Source organism: Embiotoca jacksoni, unplaced genomic scaffold, assembly GCF_022577435.1.
Source record: "Embiotoca jacksoni isolate LCO1_2020_lvr unplaced genomic scaffold, fEmbJac1.0.p SCAF_42, whole genome shotgun sequence".
NCBI classification, from domain to species: Eukaryota; Metazoa; Chordata; class Actinopteri; family Embiotocidae; genus Embiotoca; species Embiotoca jacksoni.
Window position 1 is genome coordinate 2,781,369 of NW_027185395.1, and position 20,144 is coordinate 2,801,512.

General features: G+C 42.6%; 2 protein-coding genes across 6 annotated transcripts; one reads left to right on the forward strand and one right to left on the reverse strand.

Moving 5' to 3' along the window:
- Window positions 1-42: 42 nt before the first annotated feature.
- Window positions 43-11,783, forward strand: nek6 (NIMA-related kinase 6). Of its 4 annotated transcripts, none has more exons than XM_069169090.1 (10): window positions 43-268; window positions 4,985-5,081; window positions 5,314-5,454; window positions 6,566-6,628; window positions 6,751-6,861; window positions 6,944-7,052; window positions 7,352-7,459; window positions 7,587-7,681; window positions 9,763-9,876; window positions 10,170-11,783. In XM_069169090.1, the coding sequence occupies exons 2-10, from the start codon at window positions 5,004-5,006 to the stop codon at window positions 10,278-10,280; spliced, it is 930 nt and encodes a 309-aa protein (XP_069025191.1). In that variant the 5' UTR covers window positions 43-268; window positions 4,985-5,003; the 3' UTR covers window positions 10,281-11,783. The 4 variants fall into 4 exon arrangements, with proteins under 4 accessions (XP_069025191.1, XP_069025189.1, XP_069025192.1 ...); XM_069169088.1 differs by lacking the exon at window positions 43-268 and adding an exon at window positions 2,316-2,560; XM_069169091.1 differs by lacking the exon at window positions 43-268 and adding an exon at window positions 2,316-2,560 and having other exon boundaries at window positions 6,754-6,861.
- Window positions 11,784-12,996: 1,213 nt separating this feature from the next.
- On the reverse strand, window positions 12,997-18,676 carry psmb7 (proteasome 20S subunit beta 7). 2 transcript variants are annotated; one of them, XM_069169020.1, is made up of 9 exons: window positions 18,574-18,667; window positions 17,637-17,730; window positions 16,839-16,936; window positions 16,500-16,640; window positions 15,607-15,722; window positions 15,368-15,426; window positions 14,785-14,936; window positions 13,876-13,902; window positions 12,997-13,178 (listed from the first exon to the last, which is right to left on the reverse strand). In XM_069169020.1, exons 1-9 carry the CDS (start codon window positions 18,633-18,635, stop codon window positions 13,067-13,069), a joined length of 861 nt encoding a protein of 286 aa, XP_069025121.1. In that variant the 5' UTR covers window positions 18,636-18,667; the 3' UTR covers window positions 12,997-13,066. The 2 variants fall into 2 exon arrangements, with proteins under 2 accessions (XP_069025121.1, XP_069025120.1); XM_069169019.1 differs by lacking the exon at window positions 13,876-13,902 and having other exon boundaries at window positions 18,574-18,676.
- Window positions 18,677-20,144: the final 1,468 nt, after the last annotated feature.

Consider the following 20,144-nt stretch of genomic DNA (forward strand, 5'->3'; position numbering starts at 1 on the left):
GTTGCGTGCAGGTCACGTTCTGCCGCGCTGCACTCTGGGACCTGTAGTTCTACTGTTGGAGACGCTGAAGGAGTGACACAGCGTTGGAAACTACAGCTCCCACAATCCCTGTCGCAGATGACGAAACGGTCACATGAGGAGACATCAGCTGATGTTGTGGTTAAAGAGAATTAAAACTGTTGCAGCCTGGTCATTTTTTTTATGTGAATCTTTATCCGACAGCGTTAAAAAGGGTATTTTCGTTTTTTATTACAGGTTTTATAACATGGTATGTACCTATAAAGTGTTCTTGTTAATTAACAACTAAAACATAATGATAATAAAGCTACTAGTTTCTACGTGTAACTGCAGCTTGAAGAGTCTATTGCAGTTTAATGTTGGTAGTATGGATAATTATTAACCCAGTAACCAAAAAGTTTGATAAGTGTTTATTATTTAATACAAGTATTAAATAATATAACAACTAAAACATAATGATAATAATACAAGTATTAAATAATATAACAAAGAATTACTAGAATTACAATAAACAATGTTTATTTGTTTAGAAAACAATAACAACACCAACCTGGTCTGCATGGCTGGATTAACTTCATACATGTTTGAGCTCCACTGTAAGTGACACACACCAGTCCTCCGGGGAGCTGGTCAGATTCATTTAAAGAATTTGCAATATGTTTGATCTTCAGGGGATGATGGCAGCATTCATCACTATGTTCTGACATTTTCTGGATTTAAAAAAGTCTTTGGATTGTTAAAGGAAATAGTTGTCAGCTCTATTAATAATGAAAGGGATGGTTGCAGCTTTACAGTATCTATGAAATCATTTGACAATAGTACAACAGCAGGTGAGGTGTTAAAGTGCATCTAGAAGACAGAGAGATGGTGGATGTTTATCAGAATATGAATAAACTAACCTGAGAGCCGGACGGTTTGTTACCGTTGTGGGCTTTAACTGGGCTTTAAACAAAGATAAATATTGATTGGAAATATGGAAAGGAAATGTTTATTTTGGTTTGGTTGAGGGAGAAGTGGTTTAATGTTTCTGCTCTTTGACCTGCAGGAGACATAAGGTTTTGTTTTATGTAAATGTTACCAAAAAAAAAGAAATCAGTGAGAGCAAGTCCAACATAACGACATTAATATGTTTTATTGGTGTTTTTAGCACGTGTGATCAGTTTTTTTTGTTTTTTCTTACAATGATGTTCTTGTTGTCTCGCTCTGTTTCCATGTGTTGTCCACCACCGGACACAACACACTGAAGTCAAGACTGTATTCTAAAATGTGTAATCAATTATTTCCTCAGTGGATTTCCTCCAAACAGTTCAATATGACCCAGAATAGAGGAGCTGACCTGAGAGCACGGAGACATCCTGCAGTGTAGAAATCACTTCAAATACATTCAAGATTTAAAGGTTGAGCTGATGAATATTTAGGTTGTTTTGTTTTTAAATTTTTAATTCAAAGAACTTCTACAGTGAGCAGCTGTGAACGATCTGTCAAAATTGAAAACGGTTTACACAATTCACCACAACACAGACCCACTGATATAAAGGTGTTGTTTTGGTGCTCCTTCACACAGACTGGTGACAGTGTTCTTCTCATCATGTTGTGTTTTGATGATGTCACATGTCATCATGTCATTCACTCATGGATGCATCTGTGTATTTCTAAACTTTCAAGTAGTGAAACGGTGCGTTAGCACAGATTACAATGGAAATGTCTCCCGGGTGATGAACAGTGATGAACATGTGTGGGACAAAGGTGCTGTTGCCATGGCGACCCATTAAATGACAGAGGTCAACCATGTGACAGTGGCGGTGTACTCCCTTGTATACTACACGATAGTGAGCAGTGATCAGGTCTTCAGACAGAAATCTGAATATTTTAGTAAATGTTTCTCTTAAATATTTCAGTCAGTTGAAATATAACTGTTATTCACTGCTAACCTGCAGCCTGTTGGTATTCGGTTGTGTATATTTTTTTAAATGCTGTTTAGTGTCTATGCCATTTTTTTTTTTTTAGTTTCCTTGTGTTTTGTGTATTTAGTGTTTTCTTAAATGGATAAAAGTGGTTATTTTAACAAAGAGAACAGATGAATGAAACATGCATGTAATATCTAAGTTATTACATGTTTCTAGACTGAATCTTCTCTCCTCTGGCTAATATCAGTGTTTATTAAACCTTCCTGTAATAATTCAGCCTCCACTGGCTCAGTCTGAATGCCTGAAGCTTTTTCTTCCTCTACACGGTCACGTGTCAAAACATTCTCACGTCACACATGATGAGGAAGATGGCCTCGTGCCGCAGGTGGCAGGGTGGAGAAGGGGCGGTGACGTTTGACCTCAGAGCTGCTTCAAGTTGGAGAGTTTAAAAACAGCTCGTGAGTTTCAGAGAGTTTAGAGCAGTCTGCGTGGCAGCAGTGGACCGAAGCAGCTGGAGAGACTCGGGGAGACTCGGAGGAGGGCAGGGGGTTTGTCGGTGAAGTTGCACAACAACACGGACCGATGTAACGTGCATGAACTGAACGAAGCTCAGGACGGTATTGACTCTTCTTCAGGTAAGGACTCCATGTTTAACAGCTAGCTGCCGCGCACGCTTTATGCACGAGCTCCCTTTGTTTAGTTGACGGTGTAAACGGGCTCGTGCAGCAGGAGACAGTCGGGAAGCTGCAGACCGCTGAACTCAGTTAGCACCTCCGTTGGCCTGCTAACATACAGATGGAAATGATATGTATTTACCTGCTCCTCATATCTGCTTTATTAGTCTGTTTATTTATGTCACGTTATAATAAAGAGCCGTGCTGTGCCGTGCCGTGTCAGGCCGGGATGAAACAGGAAACACGCATTAGAGTTGTTCTTAGTTTTATTACAGTGTACCTCCTGGAGCTGAACCTCTGCACACACTCTGGAAAAAACAGAACAATGTGTGTGTGTGTGTGTGTGTGTTGGTCATTATGAGGCATCCAAGGTCAAATAACTGTCTAAAATTAGTCACGTGTCAGCTGTGACAGGGAGTCTGTGTCCTGTGTGATCAGAGTTTATTTCTTCATATGAAGATCCTCACTTCTCTCCTCCTGACATCTGATCTCCTCCTGCAGGTTTCTCTTCAGGTTTACAGGAAGTTTGAGAAAGCTTTTCTAACTGGGAGCTTTAATTGTTTGTGGGCTGTTTAGTAACAGACAGAGAAGTGATTCACTGCAGTTGAAACACTTCTGATGTAGAAATAGGAAACGTTTTTGCTCCATAACTCAAGAGTAGTTGGCAGTTTGACTTTTGGCTGTTTCATAGGAATACGTGTCAGACCGAAGGCATGAACTATCTCGGGTATGGCCGTTCATGTGTTACACATCATGTGTCACCACTTCCTCCAGCCGTAGATTAATGAAGTAAAACATGGCAGAGATGTGTGCTGAGCAATCACCATCCATCAGTGATGTCATCAACCATCAGCGAGATCGTCAACCATCAGTGAGGCCATCGTTGGTTTGTGGACATTATGAAGCCTCCAGTTCAGATTCAGATTCACCGATAGCTGTAACCTGACTGCACCACAGGCCTGTCAATCAAATAGACACGCCCCCAAAAACAGGTCTTCTTGAATCTTCTTTTCTAATGAATGAGGGATTATTTTCAGATGGACCTCCAGAAAACTAATAAGAAGGAGTGACTTTAGCTAACAACACCGAGATAACTGATGGACACATTTTATTCACTTTGGATTTGATGAGAGAAGTTGAATGGGAGTCTATGGAGCCGGAGGCTTTTTGGAGCCGACCTCTAGTGGCACTCGGTGGTATTGCAGCTTAAGATCAGGAAGCTATGAACACTTTTATATTCAGTCGGTGATAAAGACGTTAAATTAATGAAGCCGCCCTCTGTGTTTTTTTGGACTCCCTATATTTAAGTTTTTAGCTCCTGCTACTTTGTCCACATGGAGCCTCCTTCATAAATCTATTGGACAGTTTCTGTCTGAGACGTTGGTTCAGAGGCAGGTGGGGTATAAGAGGCTCATGGACCACTGAATCAGCAGGATAGACAATAAAAATCATAAATCTGAGGTAGGAATGTTGATTCCTGTGAGTTGTTCATTGGAGAATGATTCAGCTGCAGGTCCCTGAGAACAGGAAACTGCCGCTGTAGCTGCTGTACAGTCAGACAGGCCTTCTGTATGATGAGAAACATCAACAGCAGATCGTCAGTCATCATCAGCCTGACATCAGTCTCTGCAGCCTCGATCTGAGATGTGGCATCGGGCCCAGCTGGCATCAAACATCTGAATGGTTATTATTTAAAGCTCTGAACATGTCAGCACATGTTGTCTCAGATAAACATGAATAATAATACTGGTGATGGTTTAAAGGCAGGCAGCGAGTTTCAGCTCCACCCAGCTCACGTTTCAGTCCAAACTAAACAAAGTCATCCTTCATGTGACTGCAGGGAGTTCACTGCTGTTTCCTGACAAGATGTCGCTGTTGCAGACGAAACTCCAAACTGTTTTATAGTTTGTCTTCATTTAAATAAAGTCTCCAGCAGAAGGCAGAAGATGCCACTGAGAGGAGGCAGCGGTGTGTTCAGAGCTCCTCTGGTTTGGATAGGAACTTCTCACTTCATGTTAAACTGGAAGGAGGTCTGGAACCATCGAGTCTTCACCACAGGGAGCTTCACTGAGATGTGGAAGGCAGCTCATCTGCACTTTTAAGCATTTCATTCATTCTTTGCTTAGTTTCTGAATGAGCCAGGAAACAAAATGCTTTAAAGAATGCTCAGCGAGACCTGAAGGTTTCTGGAATTCTCCTGAAAACCCTGTTTGTCCATTTGGACCTCTTCTGGATCAGATGCAGATCTTCTTCCATCTGTACGGGAAGAAGGGTCTGAGCCTCAGCCTGAGCCTGAATCTGAGCCCGTTCCCACTTTAACGTCCTTGCTCACAGTGAAATGCTCTGAGTGTGTAACTGACCGGTTTGATGTGTTGTCTGTTGCAGCAGCAGGTGTGATGTCACCATGGAAACACGGAACAACAACGAGCCCACCTTAGACAACCACAACAATCTGTACAGGAGACCGGGTCAGGAGGATCAGGTGGGTCGTCAGACCGTGTGGTTACACAGGTTAAATATCCAGAGTAGAGAAGCACATGGAGGAAGTGTCAGATGGAGGGAACACCTTGTAGAACCAGCTGTCAGTACTGACTCCAGCTGCAGCTGATCTCATACCAGCTTTAAAACCCACAGTTATTTATTAGAGACTCATATTCATTCAGATATGCATCATAATACACTGTAATATTGGATCTTTGTGTTCTGTGTTGCAGAAGAACGGTCCGACCTTCAGGTACTGCTGCACCATGGCCAACTTCAGGATCGACAAGAAGATCGGTCGGGGTCAGTTCAGTGAGGTCTACAAAGCCACGTACCTGCTGGAGGGACACCTGGTGGCTCTGAAGAAGGTCCAGGTACTGAACAAGGTCCAGGCACTGGACAAGGTCCAGATACTGAACAAGGTCCAGGTTCTGTACTAGGTCCAGGTACTGGACAAGGTCCAGATACTTGAACAAGGTCCAGGTACAGAAGAAGGTCCAGTTTCTGTACTCTGAAGAAGGTCCAGGTACAGAAGACGGTGCAGGTTCTGTGTACTGAACTAGGTCCAGGCACTGAACAAGGTCCAGATACTGAAAAAAGTCCAGGTTCTGTACTCTGAACTAGATCCAGGTACTGAACAAGGTCTAGGTACAGAAGAAGGTCCAGGTTCTGTACTCTGAACTAGGTCCAGGTACTGGACAAAGTCCAGGTACTGAAGAAGGTCCAGTTTCTGTACTCTGAAGAAGGTCCAGGTTCTTCACTCTGAAGAAGATCCAGGTACTAAAGAAGGTCCAGGTACTGTACTCTGAAGAAAGTCCAGGACCGAGCGGACCTTCTGTCAGACACAACTTCCTGTTTCTAACCTCTGAGTGCTGATTGGTCTAAATGAAGTGAAACAGAAGTCTTTAGGACAGAGGAGGCTCCTGATTAGCTGTCTGAGCTCTGCTGAACATACATGTACTTCATGTTAATGTTAACACGTCATGCATGTCAGTGAAAATCAAGATAATCAATTCAAAGAGTCTAATGTCCTACTGGACATATTTATCTTAACGTGGTGTGTTCATCAGTCTCTTATCATCATTTATAAATATTATAAAGATTATAAAGTCCAGATATTTCTCTGTCTGCAGAGTCTTGAAGAACTTCACGTTTATTTCAGGTTTAAAACAAATATTTCTTTCTAAAAGTAAATTCACATCGCAAACTAGTTCTGACATTTTTTTATTTGCCTTCGATCAGAATGAATGAATGTCGGATTAGTAATAAAGTGAGAACTTGATTACGTCATGAAATGGAGCGTTGAGGTGAACTCAAAGAATGACTCCACTGAGCTGACTCAGCAGGTCACATGACATTCAAACCTCTCTGATGTCATCTCTTGTTAAAGTGCTGCTCCAGCAGGTGTTGCATCACTCAGGTGTTTTGTAGAACATGTGATCAGCGGGTCGGAGAGAGTTGAGTGTCGTTTGATTCCCTCCTCAGATCTTTGAGATGATGGATGCGAAGGCTCGTCAGGACTGCATCAAAGAGATCGACCTGCTGAAGGTAAAGAGACACCTGTCCATCACGGAGGACCGTGTGTGTGTGTGTGTGTGTGTGTGTGTGACGTCCACCAGCTGTTTGATGCTGAGTTGGCGTTCGTGTTTTCTCTCTTCGACCGTCTGCAGCAGCTCAACCACCCCAACGTCATCAAGTACCTGGACTCCTTCATCGAGGACAACAAGCTGAACATCGTTCTGGAGCTGGCCGACGCGGGAGATCTGTCGCAGATGATAAAGGTCGGTTCACCTGCGACTAAACGTGACGCCACGTTGGATCAGAGCCGTTCTCTTCACGCTCCGCCCGTTTCTGTCTGTTCAGCACTTCAAGAAGAAGAGGAGACTCATCCCAGAGAGGACCATATGGAAATACTTTGTGCAGCTGTGCAGCGCTCTGGAGCACATGCACTCCCGCAGAGTGATGCACCGAGGTAAACCCCGACTCAGCACTCTGCATCGTCAGCATATATCTATATTAATGGATGTTCCTGATGTATTCGTCCTCTGTCTGTGTATCAGTCTCATGTCCACTTCCTCTCAGCCTCTCTTTTGTTTCTCTCTTTATTCAGTCAGAAGTCAAACACATGACATGCAGCTAAATACAACTTCTGCATCAGACAGACATTAAAAACTTTGTTTTAATATTATTGATCTGTGTGTGTGTGTGTGTGTGTGTGTGTGTGTGTGTGTGTGTGCGTGTGTGCGCGCGCGTGCGTGCGTGTGTAAACAGACATCAAGCCAGCCAACGTGTTCATCACAGCAACAGGAGAGGTGAAGCTGGGTGATCTGGGACTGGGTCGATTCTTCAGCTCCAAAACCACCGCAGCACATTCTCTAGGTGGAGAACACACAACACACAACGCACAACACACAACACATTAACACATGTTGTGCATGAACTGTTATCTGTCTCTGAATAGTGGCGTCATGTTGTTTGTCCCTGTGTGTCCCTTTGTGTGTCCCAGTGGGAACACCCTACTACATGTCCCCAGAGAGGATCCATGAGAACGGATACAACTTTAAGTCAGACATCTGGTCTCTGGGATGTCTGCTGTACGAGGTAAGATCACAAACACCTGGACATTTAAAATAATAATTCAGAACAATAAGAGTTTTCTGATCCGGACAGTGTGGCCCCCTGCAGGCTGCAGGGTGTATTACACCTCAGTACCGCTGATGACCAGGGGCCTCATTTAGAAAACCGTTCATATCCAGGCTAAAAGTGTACGTGCAGACAAAAGAGAAAAACTATTATCACCATGGAGACACGCACCTGCATGTAATGTTGCCTTCATAAATCACAATCCAGATGTGCACACATAAACTAGCCTCATATCCCTCCTCCTACACGCCCACATTCAACCATAAATGGTCCATGCAGAGCACATTATGAAGGTGGATGCATATAAAAAGATCCATGTGGCTCAGTGGTTCTTTGGTGAATTGATGCACCAGGAGAGGAGTGGCAGGAACCTCCTCTTCTTACTGTGAAGGAGTGAGTCCTCCTTTAAATGAACTCACAATGTGAACACAAACAGAACTGAGTCCACTTTCAGAGGACCGAGTTTGGTTTGGTTAAACAGAATGTAACCAGCCTGACATCATGTTGTTCAGAGTCTGTGGTTTTCTTATGTTAATGACTGATGACTGAACTCACTGATTTGATAAATACAGATAAAAAAAAACAAGTTCATCTCAAGACATGAACTCAAAGAATAAATTAAAAACTACGAGATATGAATGTGTCCCTTGTGGTGCTGCTTGTTCCTCAGAGGAGAACTCGGGACAAGACAGAGCAGAGATCTGAAATCACAGGAAGTCCTCTCGGCTCTGTGTGAACATGATCATCATGCTTCTGAGTCATATTTCACTGGAATGCTGAGTCATCGTTGAGTCTTCAGCAGAAACAATGAATGCTCAGTCTGAATTCTGAGAATTTGAGAGGTTTGGACTGAATGAGCAGCATTATGTGTCAAAGTCAGTTATCCTGAGGCTGCAAACAATAAACCACAACAGATACCAGATACCATTCATACCGGCCACCACCAACATATTTATAGTTGTTCAATATTTATGGTTTGTTTATCAAATTCATGAAGTGTAATTCATGTGTGTAATTATTATGTGTGGATCAGGAACTCTTAATGACTGGAACGTTGGGACGCTGTGTAAAATGTAAATATAAACATAATGCAATGATTTCAAAATCACATAAACTAAATATTTATTTGCAAATAGACCAAAGACAACATATCAAATGTTGAAACTGAGAAATTTTGACGCCAGCAACATGTTTCTAAAAAGTTGTGACAGGATCAACAAAAGACTGAAAAAATTGTGTCAAGATACAAAAATAAAAACCTGGTTGAACATCTGACAACTAATCAGGTTACCATGGCAACAGATCAGTAACATGATTGGGTATAAAAAGACTATTTCAGAGAGTCTCTCAGCAGTGAAGACGGGGAGAGGTTCACCACAACTCTCCAAAGAAGAAACCAGATAGAAACATGATCAGAAACACCGCCGCCTTCTCTGGACCAAGATCCTTGAAGATGGACTGAGGTGAAGTGGAAAACTGTCCTGAGGTTTGATAGATCACAATCTGAGATTCTGTTTGGGAATCATGGACACTGCATCCTCCAGGTTAAAGAGGAGAGGGACCATCCAGCTTGTTATCAGTGCACATCTTCACATTTAATTCCCCTCCTAAACGGGAGGACTGATCGGATCAGACAGGAGGTTTCAGCTGTATGGTCCTCATGGTGTTTATCATGTTGGGCTTCTCTCCACCTCCACCATCTCCTCCTCCTCCTCCAAAACATGGTATGGGTATGGGTATGACTATGACTATGACCAGGACCAGGACCAGGACAGACTGTGACCAACACCACTGACCTCCAGACTGGGAGTTTATATACTCTGGCTGACTGATTATGAGGTCCTGCAGGTAGGGCAGATTGGGAACAGGTGGGGTGGGCGGGGCCTGCAGGAGGCGTGGCTCTGAGAGTGACAGGGACTTAGGAGGTGTGGTGGGTAGAAGGAAAGATGGGGCAGAAAAGTCGAAACCACAATTTAATGTTGATTATTAATTTACCAATGAACAATAAAAGACTTTCTGTCTTGTTCTTCTGTCTCCAGATGGCGGCGCTGCAGAGTCCGTTTTATGGGGACAAGATGAACCTCCTGTCTCTCTGCCAGAAGATCGAGCAGTGTGACTACCCCCCCCTCCCCCCAGACCATTACTCCAAGAAGGTACAGTAACCCAGACGGCTTCGTCTTCGTCTGTCGCTTTGACGCATGCATGTTTATCTCTGTGCGTCTGCATATGAAACAGAAATAATTGTGCTTTCACACAGCAGGAGTTGACCTTTCAAAGTAAAATCCTGCAGCAGCGAAACCAAACTATGATCTAGAAGAGGATCCAAATCCACAAATTTCAAATGTTTACATTAAAAAGGCTGTTTCAGACCGACTGAGGAGTCATTTGTTTTGAACTTTTCACAATAAAAGAAAAGAGAATAACTGCAGCTTCGTCCCCTTCGCAGCTGCGTGACCTGGTGAGCATGTGCATCAACCCGGACCCGGACCAGAGGCCCGACATCGTCTTCGTGCTGCAGATCTCCAAACAGATGCACGTGTGGATGTCCAGCAGCTGAGCAGCGTCTCCCAGCGTCCTCTCTGCTCCTCATCTCACAGGAGAGGTCAGAGTTCACCTGGTCCTCATCTCAACGGAGGGACACTCGGAAAGACAAGTGGACAGTGATGCTTCCGAACTCCTTTGTCACGGAGACTGAAGACATCAGTGAGACTGAAAACACTCCTGTTCATCTGCTGCCCTTTTCTTTGCCTGAAGGCAGGAAGCTTCCTTTCATAAGTCCACAGGGTTCGTTCCAGGTTCACACGCTGTGTGTCAGGTGGAGTGGGCTGTTTAAATGTTTATCATCTATTTTATCATTATCATATCTTACAGCCTTTAAATGGTGAGTTTAAGTACATTATGAGTTTAAACAGACAGTTCAGCTGTTATTTCTCTGCTCTGTTAGTCTGCAGTCATTGGATGGCGCTTATTTTATGTCTAGCAGGTGAAAGTGTTGTTTATGAATCCAGAGTGACCGAGGTGGTCTGTAGCTCCTCAAACATCAAACTTCATCTTCAACTCGTAGGCTCCTGCTTTTATTGTGAAGGCCTGATTTCACAAACCAATAACTCGGAAAAACTAAATAAACTTCATGAGCACACGATGACAACTTTTACAACTGATCAAATGTGACAGATTGTTGTAAATAAGACTGATGCCTGGAACAACTATATTACAGTTATATTACAATTCTAAAATATTTATAAAACACGTGGAGGTTATTTTTCTGTCAACAAAAATGAATAAATACAAGGAGATATTATAAATACATACATTTTTATTTGTTTTTGATTTTAGAAATCATATAGTTGTTGTTGTTATTAGTGATCATTCCATAAATAAGGTTATCTCCGAGCACTGAACTGTAACGACAGTTTGATGGTGGTTCATTCAGCCGTCTGTTAAACTGTGTTTGAACCAACTGTCCTTCATCCTTATTTATCCTCTTAACTATATTTATGTTTTTATGTTGCCGAGATACAATTTACATATCATTTAATTGTTGATCGTAGAAATTAATCATAGCTGAATTTATGGTTGATATAATAATCAGCAGTGCTGAAAGCTGCAGGATGTTTCACTTGCTCATTAATAACAGCCAGAATAATATGCTACAGTTTGTCATGGAGGATGTTATTGTTGCAGTTTGATGTTTATGATACCAGAATGCCTTATATGGTCGTGTGCCTTATATGGGCATGTGCCTTACATGGTCGTGTGCCTTATATGGTCATGTTGTTAGATTAGACCACTGTTACTGTGAAACAGCCCAGAGACAATGAGATGCTGTGAACGTCTGTGTGATTTATAAACATGTTTAAATATTTCATCATGTATCTGAGTCATTTTCTGTCTTTTGTATTCCATGATTTTAAAATGTTTGACATTCAGTGTTTAGATTTCATCATATATAGACAACATATCTTGAACTTTTGGATTGTACTGTGCTCATAGATTTTTGTCTTTTCACTCTGAACTATTGTTCATTTATATTTCTGTGGATTAAATTCATCTCTGTGTGGAATTCAATCGAGTGTTTCCTGTTATTTATTTACGCTAAAGTAGTTTTATGTTCTTCCATCATGGATGTCATCATTCATTATTATTATTCTGCCATCTGAGACTTTACCTGCTGACTGTCACTGAAGTCTCCCAGCTGGACCTCTGAATCGCTCTGTTCCAGCGCTGGAGGACGGCCTCCTTCATCATCATCATCACCATCATCATCATCACCACCATCATCATCACCATCATCATCATCACAGAAGTGCCTCTCCTTAGAATTAATGTGAACACTGCGTGCATATAAAGCTCTTATTACAATAAATACGTGTACCATTGTTATTGTAATTATGATGCAGCACACAGCTGAGTGATGAGCATGTTTATATGTTCACACTGAGTCATCACAGAAATAAGCTGCTTTTAATTTGAAGGTGACAACATATCATCATTCATTAAAATGGTCTTTGAATTGTGATGATGAAGAATCTCTTGTCTCCCCCTGGTGGATGAACACAGTATCTCATGTTCTTAAATTTTCAGTCGCGTCTCTCATGCTCAGACAGGAGACACATTAAACTCTGAAGCGAGAAACATACAAAGATGTAATTTTATCTTCATCCATATAAACATTAAGACTTCTGTCTTATACCTTCATAAATAATGAATATTATTTTCTCGGGTGAAACAGGTCAGGTGTCCATCTGAACTCAAGACGGTCATCATTCCTCTGGTTCCCTCTGAACAATAAAAGCTCTTTTTAATGGTCTTTTAAGTTCAATGCGGACACGGTTGATTCTAGTTTATGATACATTATTTAAGGAATCAGTTCCATCACTTAGTTTACACATTAAAACGGAGCTTTAATACTAAATCAGCTGAACCTTTAACGTTTGACTGAAACACTGGATTTAATAGGGGCCACAGAAGACGTCAGTATTTCTATCTACATTTAACTAAATCCAGATATCACGGAGTTCAGAGCTTAAACTGACAGATCTGTTTCAGTCTGCTATCTAGTTTTTATACCAACCAGCAGGACTCACTGGTTCTGATGGGATCCTGGATTCTAACATTCAGAATAATAAAATCAAAAACTACAAAACATCATCTCTAAACAGTTTCTTAATCAGGCAGTTTTTAAACCGATATCTAAAATCAGTGATGCTCCCAGACAGCTCTGCTTTGATCCAAGTGTCCCTTGGAGTCACAGAAGCAGACAGAAGCAGAAATCATCTCAAACACTTTTATTGTAAACTATTGAAAAACATGCTGTGTGTCAGGAGACATAGGTGGAGCGCTCTAGGAGGTGTCCATGGTGTGTACCGACTCCTCCACCAGATCCAGGTTCAGCTGGGTCACCGCCTTCGTCAGAACCCCGGTGGTTCCTCTCTTGTACTTGTAATCACCGGTTCTACATCGAGAGGGAAACATGGGGGCACAAGTTTTAATCAGACGCCGATCGGCTCAACAGGTCTGAGACGGAGAACACGACTTCATCAGCACTTCATCACACAAACACTCGCATGCACGTTAGTCAGAAAGAAGGGGGGGGCAGGAGGCGGGGCTCTGTGTGTAGCTGGCCGGTCAGATAAGAAGCAGCAGTTGTCGTGTGATGACGTCATGGCGATGTGAGGTGAATCCGAAAGATGCTGTCGAGAGTCGTTCAATCACATTAGATTAAAAAAAACTAAAATAAAAAAACTTTAAAAAAAAAACTAAAGCAATACCGATTGGCTGCCAATAAAAGGAGGGTGTGAAAATCTGAATCAGCCAATAGAAGAGCAGCCTCAGGTCATGTGGTTGACAAAAGTTGAAGGATTTCATTGACTCTCATTCGGCCGAAATATCAGAAATGAACTAACTCCAGTTTTTATTGAATGCTCACAGACTTTTACCAGCAAACTATTATTATCTCATTAATTTATGTTTCACGTGTTAAAGGAGTATTTTTATTTTCTTTATCTCAATGTTGGAGGGGGGGGCCTCAGACCCCCGTATTGACAAACCGCCACTGGTGGAGAAGATTGAACACGATGTTAGTAGAGTTAGATGATGAGAGACGGCGGCTGGTTAGTCTGAACTCCATGGAAACACTCATTTGTACTCACAGCTGCAACGCTTCAACATCTGTTACTCTTCAAGCAGAACAACAAAACAACCATCAGGTTAGAGGTCATCCAGAGGTCATCAGGTCAGAGTCCAGTTTAACAAGTCATCCAGAGGTCATCCAGAGGTCATTAGGTTTAACATGCAGTGAGTAGAACAGCTGAGCATGCTCTGTGATGACGTCACATTAAAGCTGCTGAACTTCCTCTGATGCTCCACACGGACTAACTTCTCCTGCAGGAGAGCAGCTGGTTCCTGTCGGACCTACAGAACCGGCTGGAGTTCTCTCTGAGGAACGTCACACTAAACGCCTCGAGCGGAAAGCAGCTTTAACAAACCTCAGCTGGGAGCCGTCACTTCTACAATCGAAGATGTGGGGGATTTCAGATATTCCAGATCTCCATGGTAACGGGCCAATAAAAAGCAGATCTGACTCCAGCAGCAGCTGTTGGACCTTAAACTGATTGCTAGAATTCATTCTTTTTTTTCTGTGGGTACCAACAAATCTGTGGAGGTCATTTCAAGATAATCTGTTAAAATGATTTCCTCTTCTTTTACACTTTGTTTGCGTCTCTGTGACAGACTGAAGGATGAAGGAGACAACTGGTGTCATTCATCACTTTCAGGAGGAATGAAGCCTTTTCTTTTTTTTATGAGCAGGTTCTCCGTACGTTTATCTTTAACAATCACAGACACTCTGTTTATAATTATAAATCCATCTTCCAGGACGTTCACTCCTCCTCTGCTCTGTGGGGAGTTTATCTGACAGCGAACTGGTCTTTGATTATGTCAGATCTTAACGCGTCTCCTCGTGTCTCTGCTGAGCAGGAAACGGGTCCCAAACTCTACTGAACACATTCAGAACCAGAACCAGATGATGTGCATGAAGAGACCACAGAGATCGTTCTCACCTGACTCCCTTCTTGTTGGCCTCGTCGTGGGGTCGGATGTAGTCCACCGTCCCCTTGGTGATGACGCACAGGTCGATGTTGCTGCCGGAGCCCAGGTCGTTGAAGATCCCGGCGGCGATGCCGTCTCGCACCAGACGCTTGGCCTCCTCCTCCTGAAGGAACAACAGTAGAGACGTTGAGAGGAGGAGCAGCGGGCTGCGACAGGAAGCTAGTCACCTCCTATCAGAGGATGAGCAGGTGAGTGTGGAGCTCCTGTCAGAGGAGGAACCGCTCAGAACCGGTCCAACCCGTTGGGACCACCGTTCAACGTTCAGGGTGTCACACCTGTACCTGAGTTCAGCAGACACGCCCCCTTTATGACAGACACACAGGTGATCATCTCTGAGATGCAGGTGTGTTGATGTTTACAGCCTTTATGTCCACATTTTATTTGGAAATAACAAAGCTGCAGTTTTTGTTTGCACCAAATAGAAAATATTTTTTTTTAATTCAGACTTGAGACTGCAGATTTCATGACCCCCCCACCTGCCCTCCGCCCTCCTCACCCCCCCCCGTTGCTCAGCATCATGATCAGTGGACTGACCTCCATGTCGGGCTTGAAGCGGTCCTCGAACACGGCCATGGCAGCCAGAGACCCGGAGCCTGCAGGAGAGATCAACTGGATCACTGACATGTCGTCATCATGTTCATGTCTCAGAGATCCTAAAGCTGCATGTCGGTCAGATCTGTGACGTCAGCTGATCTACAGAGTTAATCCTCCACAATATGAAGCTGTGCCTGAAATAGGACACGTGCAGCAGCAGCGTGACCTTTGACACTGACCCATGGTGACGTAGGGCAGCTTGTCAGTGGAGCCGTGAGGGTAGATGCTGTAGAGGTGAGGCCCATTACAGTCCACTCCACCCAGAACCAACGCAGCTCCGATGTAGCCCTGATACCTGAACACACACACACACACACACACACACACACACACACACACACACACACACACACACACACACACACACAGGGAGAGAAAATGTTGTGTATTTATGACACTCAGTGATTAAACAAACTGACAGACTGATTTGTTTCAGAGTTTCTCTGTTGATTTTACAGAAAATCTATTAAATCCAAACATGGGCCATCAGTGATGTCATCGTTGGTTTGTGAACATTATGGAGTTCAGATTCTGTCCGTCACCATCTTGCTAGCTCGGAGCGGTTTGGAGCAGGAAGTGACCATATTTGGATGAGCTGGGGGAGGAGCCAGCGGTGGATCTGATTGATCTGATTGGAAACCTGATGATACTACGTCCCGCCCACCGATAGCTGTAACCTGACTGCACCACAGGCCTGTCAATCAAACAGACACGCCCCCAAAAACAGGTCTTCTTGAATCTTCTTTTCTAATGAATGAGGGATTATTTTCAGATGGACCTCCAGAAAACTAATAAGAAGGAGTGACTTTAGCTAACAACACCGAGATAACTGATGGACACATTTTATTCACTTTGGATTTGATGAGAGAAGTTGAATGGGAGTCTATGGAGCCGGAGGCTTTTTGGAGCCGACCACTAGTGGCACTCGATGGTATTGCAGCTGAAGACACTTCTGGATCAGAACCATTTTTCAGACCTGAAGCTACGAACACTTTTATATCCAGTCTGTGGGTTAACACCTGATATCACTGGCGAGGAGAAGGAGGAGGAAGATGAGGAGGAAGAAGAGTACCTGAAGAGCATCTGTTTCAGCATGCGGTTGGCTGTGGCCACTCGAGACATCCTGCCTGTGGAGAGAGAGTGCAGCTCCAGGTTGGAGGAGATGATCTGAGTGGTCATCTCTGTGTCTGCAGCTGTTCCTGCCCCACAGCAGCTGGATGAGAGAGACACACACACACACACACACACACACACACACACACACACACACAGTTATATCAAACCTCAGCGCCATCACATGAAGTTTATAAATCATAAAAGTGAACCAGAGATATGGTCACGTTTATTTAATTGTAGAATAACGTGAGAACAACGTGACTTTAATGTATTTGGGAGGTGAACCTTCACTCACTAGATGTTGGGAGAGATGTAGTGGATCTTGGAGCAGTTCTTGTCCGCCACCACCATGCCCTCTGTGGCCCTGGTGTCGGCTCCGAGGACCACGCCATCCTTCACAGGAAGCACAGACCACCATGTCAACAACACATCTACCACAGAGCTGCGACCGCCACTGAACACTGGTATCATCAATTGAATTAGTATTGGTGTTAGTTTCGTGGATTTCAGGTGTCCTTTACCCACAAACATGATTATAAATATATTGTATGTTCTTTAATAGCACACAGTAATGAGAATAAAAAGAAGAATCTGTGCTTTGAGGAATGTTTTAGTTCTATATCAAACTCTCCATCAGGTCCACATCTCTGATGATGTCATACATTTACTGTTACAGATTCAGCATGTTGGAAACCTTCGGACACATCCAGCTCTCCTCCAGAGACACGTAGTTCTGACCCGCCTCATCTTTATTCTGTATGTATTTATGCATACATTAATATATATATACACACACATTCATATATTAATGTATACATTAATACATATTAATAACGTGAGAACGTGACTTTAATGTATTTGTATTTGTATTAATACATATTAATGTATACATTCATATATATATACACACACACACACACATATATATGCATGCATACATGCATATATACATATATATAAATAAATGATGCCCTTAGATGATTTACGTTGTCATTTAGCATCAAATAAATAGATTTAAATTTATCACCCTCAAACCTTCATACCTACAGTTTCTGATCAGCAGTTTATTTGAAGCTTTATTTTACTCCCTCACCTTGAACACGACACCACAGATGGTCGTCCCAGTCTTTCGTGCAGCAGGTAAACTGCATCCCACTTTGTTGGCTTCACCTGCCAGAACCGCATTTCTGCAAATAAAATAAAATAAGATAAAATTAAAATAAAATAAATGAAAAAAGGCACACGTCTAACTAGATGACCAATAAATCTGAAGCTCTGTTAAAAACTGTTGTTCAAAACACGGATTTATTCACATCATCAGCTGACTTCTATGTTTCTACCATCAGATTCTGGCTGATTTGTTTCAAACACATTTTCATTTAAGTTACAATAACTTTAAATCTTCTCACTGACTGACTGGGTTTAATTAAAGGTGATTGATTTTAACATTACAAAAGGAGAAAACAATAAATATGGGATTAGTTATATTTCAATGTACCAGCCGGTAAACAACATTACAGTCAAACCACAGCATCATATTTAATAATCACTGATAATGTTTGTGTTGTATTTGTTTAATTATGTCTGATTTATTTGGTTTACCATCTTTGTTTTATTTGGTTTAATATCTTTGTTTCATTATCTTTGTATTTCATCTTCCCCGAGTTTCATCTTTATCCCGGTTCATCGTTAGCTCCTCGGCTAACGGACACACAGGCAGATCCTCTCCGTTAGTTATTCTCACATTAAAGATGACCAAAATAATTCACAGCTAACAGACTTTAATAAAACACGACAACCCGGGTCATAAACGTGCCGACATTAAAGCCAGCGGGATGTTAAAGGAGGATGAGAAGTGAATCTGAGGAAAAGCCTGAGTCATCGTCGAGTTACTATGACGGCGCATCACCGCGAAACACGAAAAACACGTCTATTCAACACAGAGCTCACATTTAAAAACATAAAACTCATTAAGCTTCATGATGGCGTTATTCTGGTCCCGTTTTGATAGATGGAGGAGAGCCTACTACCTCTTGCAGTTCTCGAAACTGAAACCTCCGCACGGTGACCGGCTCACTGTCAGCGTCGCCATCTTGGTGAAAATGAAGGTTTGTGTTTCCGGGAAGTAAAGGAAGCGGTGAGGGATGCTGCGTTCACGGACACCTTGTAACGACCAGCAAACTGCCACAACTATGACAACCCACTCTTTAGTCTTTACTTCTTTTAAGTTTTATGGCGGATGGCATCCAGCGAAAGGTGCATTACCGCCACACACTGTATTGGAGTGTGGACCAGAGTAACCTATCCCTTTACAAAAAATTAAAAAAGGAGTTGTATCAATTCGGTGACCTAAATACGTTTACTCAATCCTGTCTCTTTCAAGTATTGTAGTACATTTCCTGCCCCCAAGGTTAATGCATCTTTTAGATTTATTTGCTCAACTGCCAGCTTCCTCTTCAACCTGTCTCGCTTGAGTGTGGATTTCTGGCAATGACAAATGATATGATCTACAGATTCTGCTATTTTGCAGAACTCACATCGTCCTGTTGGTGTTTATTTATTAGTGTCATTGTTTTGTTCAGCCTTGTGTGTCCAATCCTCAGTCTGGTCAATGTGTTTTCTTCTGTGGTGCTTCTTCTGGATGTCCTCCCTTTGCCAACTTCTTTCTGAATAGCATAAAGATGTCTTCCTGTGTCTCCTGAGTCCCAACTGTGCTGCCATTCCTTAATGATGTTTCTTTTGATTATTGATTTAGCTTCTGTTTTGCTGAATAAAATGTCTGTCTTGTGCTGACATTACAAAGCTTGCTTTGCTAATTTATCTGCTCTTTCGTTTCCTTTGACCCTCTATGTGCCGGCACCCACATGAATGATACCAAAATACCCAAATATTTAAGTCGGAACAGTGTTTCGTATATTTCATTGATTAAATCCTGCCTGCTGTGAGATGTGAATGATTGTAATGACAATAATGCTGAGCTGGAATCTGAACAGATGATGACCTTTCTGATCTGAACCTCCTCCACCTGCTGCAGTGCTGTTAAAATGGCCGACGTCTCCACTGTATAAACAGACAGATGGTCTGATGTTCTCCTTTTGACTTCATATTGCAAGGTTGCTATGGTGATCACAAAACCGGTTCCCCCTGTGTTAGGATCTTTAGATCCATCTGTGTGTGCCGGGGTAAATGATTGATATGTTGTCTGTAGTCTGTCCTCCACCACTCCTGCAATATTACCAATATCTTTAAGTACTTGGGTTGTGTCCAAAAAATAATGATCAGCTGACACTGAGGGAAATAGCCAAGGTGGTGTTGCTGATAGCGGTACTGTAGAAGTGAATGTTATCTGATCTAATGTCATCTCTCTTGCATATTTTCCACTGCTCCATGCAAAGCAGCCCTGTTTGACCCTTTCACTCTCCCAACATGGCAGAAGCACCTTTGTGGTTGGATGCTTGTTTCCAGAATGTCCTTGAAGATTGGTCCAGTAGTTCAAAGCTAGGAGCTTGCGTCTCAAATACAATGGCGTCTCACCCTCCTCCACCTGAAGACCAGACACAGGACTTGTTCTAAAAGCACCACAACAGAGTCTCAGAGTTTG

Coding starts and splice junctions, on each gene's coding strand:
- psmb7 (XM_069169020.1), bottom strand. CDS start 18,635: ATGGCGACGCTGACAGTGAGCCGGTCACCGTGCGGAGGTTTCAGTTTC. Junction 14,937..15,367: donor GCTTCAAGCCCGACATGGAG/GTCAGTCCACTG, acceptor TTGTTCCTTCAG/GAGGAGGAGGCCAAGCGTCT. Junction 13,179..13,875: donor GATGTTGAAGCGTTGCAGCT/GTGAGTACAAAT, acceptor CTCTCGATGTAG/AACCGGTGATTACAAGTACA.
- nek6 (XM_069169090.1), top strand. CDS start 5,004: ATGGAAACACGGAACAACAACGAGCCCACCTTAGACAACCACAACAAT. Junction 5,455..6,565: donor TGGCTCTGAAGAAGGTCCAG/GTACTGAACAAG, acceptor TTCCCTCCTCAG/ATCTTTGAGATGATGGATGC. Junction 7,460..7,586: donor CACCGCAGCACATTCTCTAG/GTGGAGAACACA, acceptor TGTGTGTCCCAG/TGGGAACACCCTACTACATG.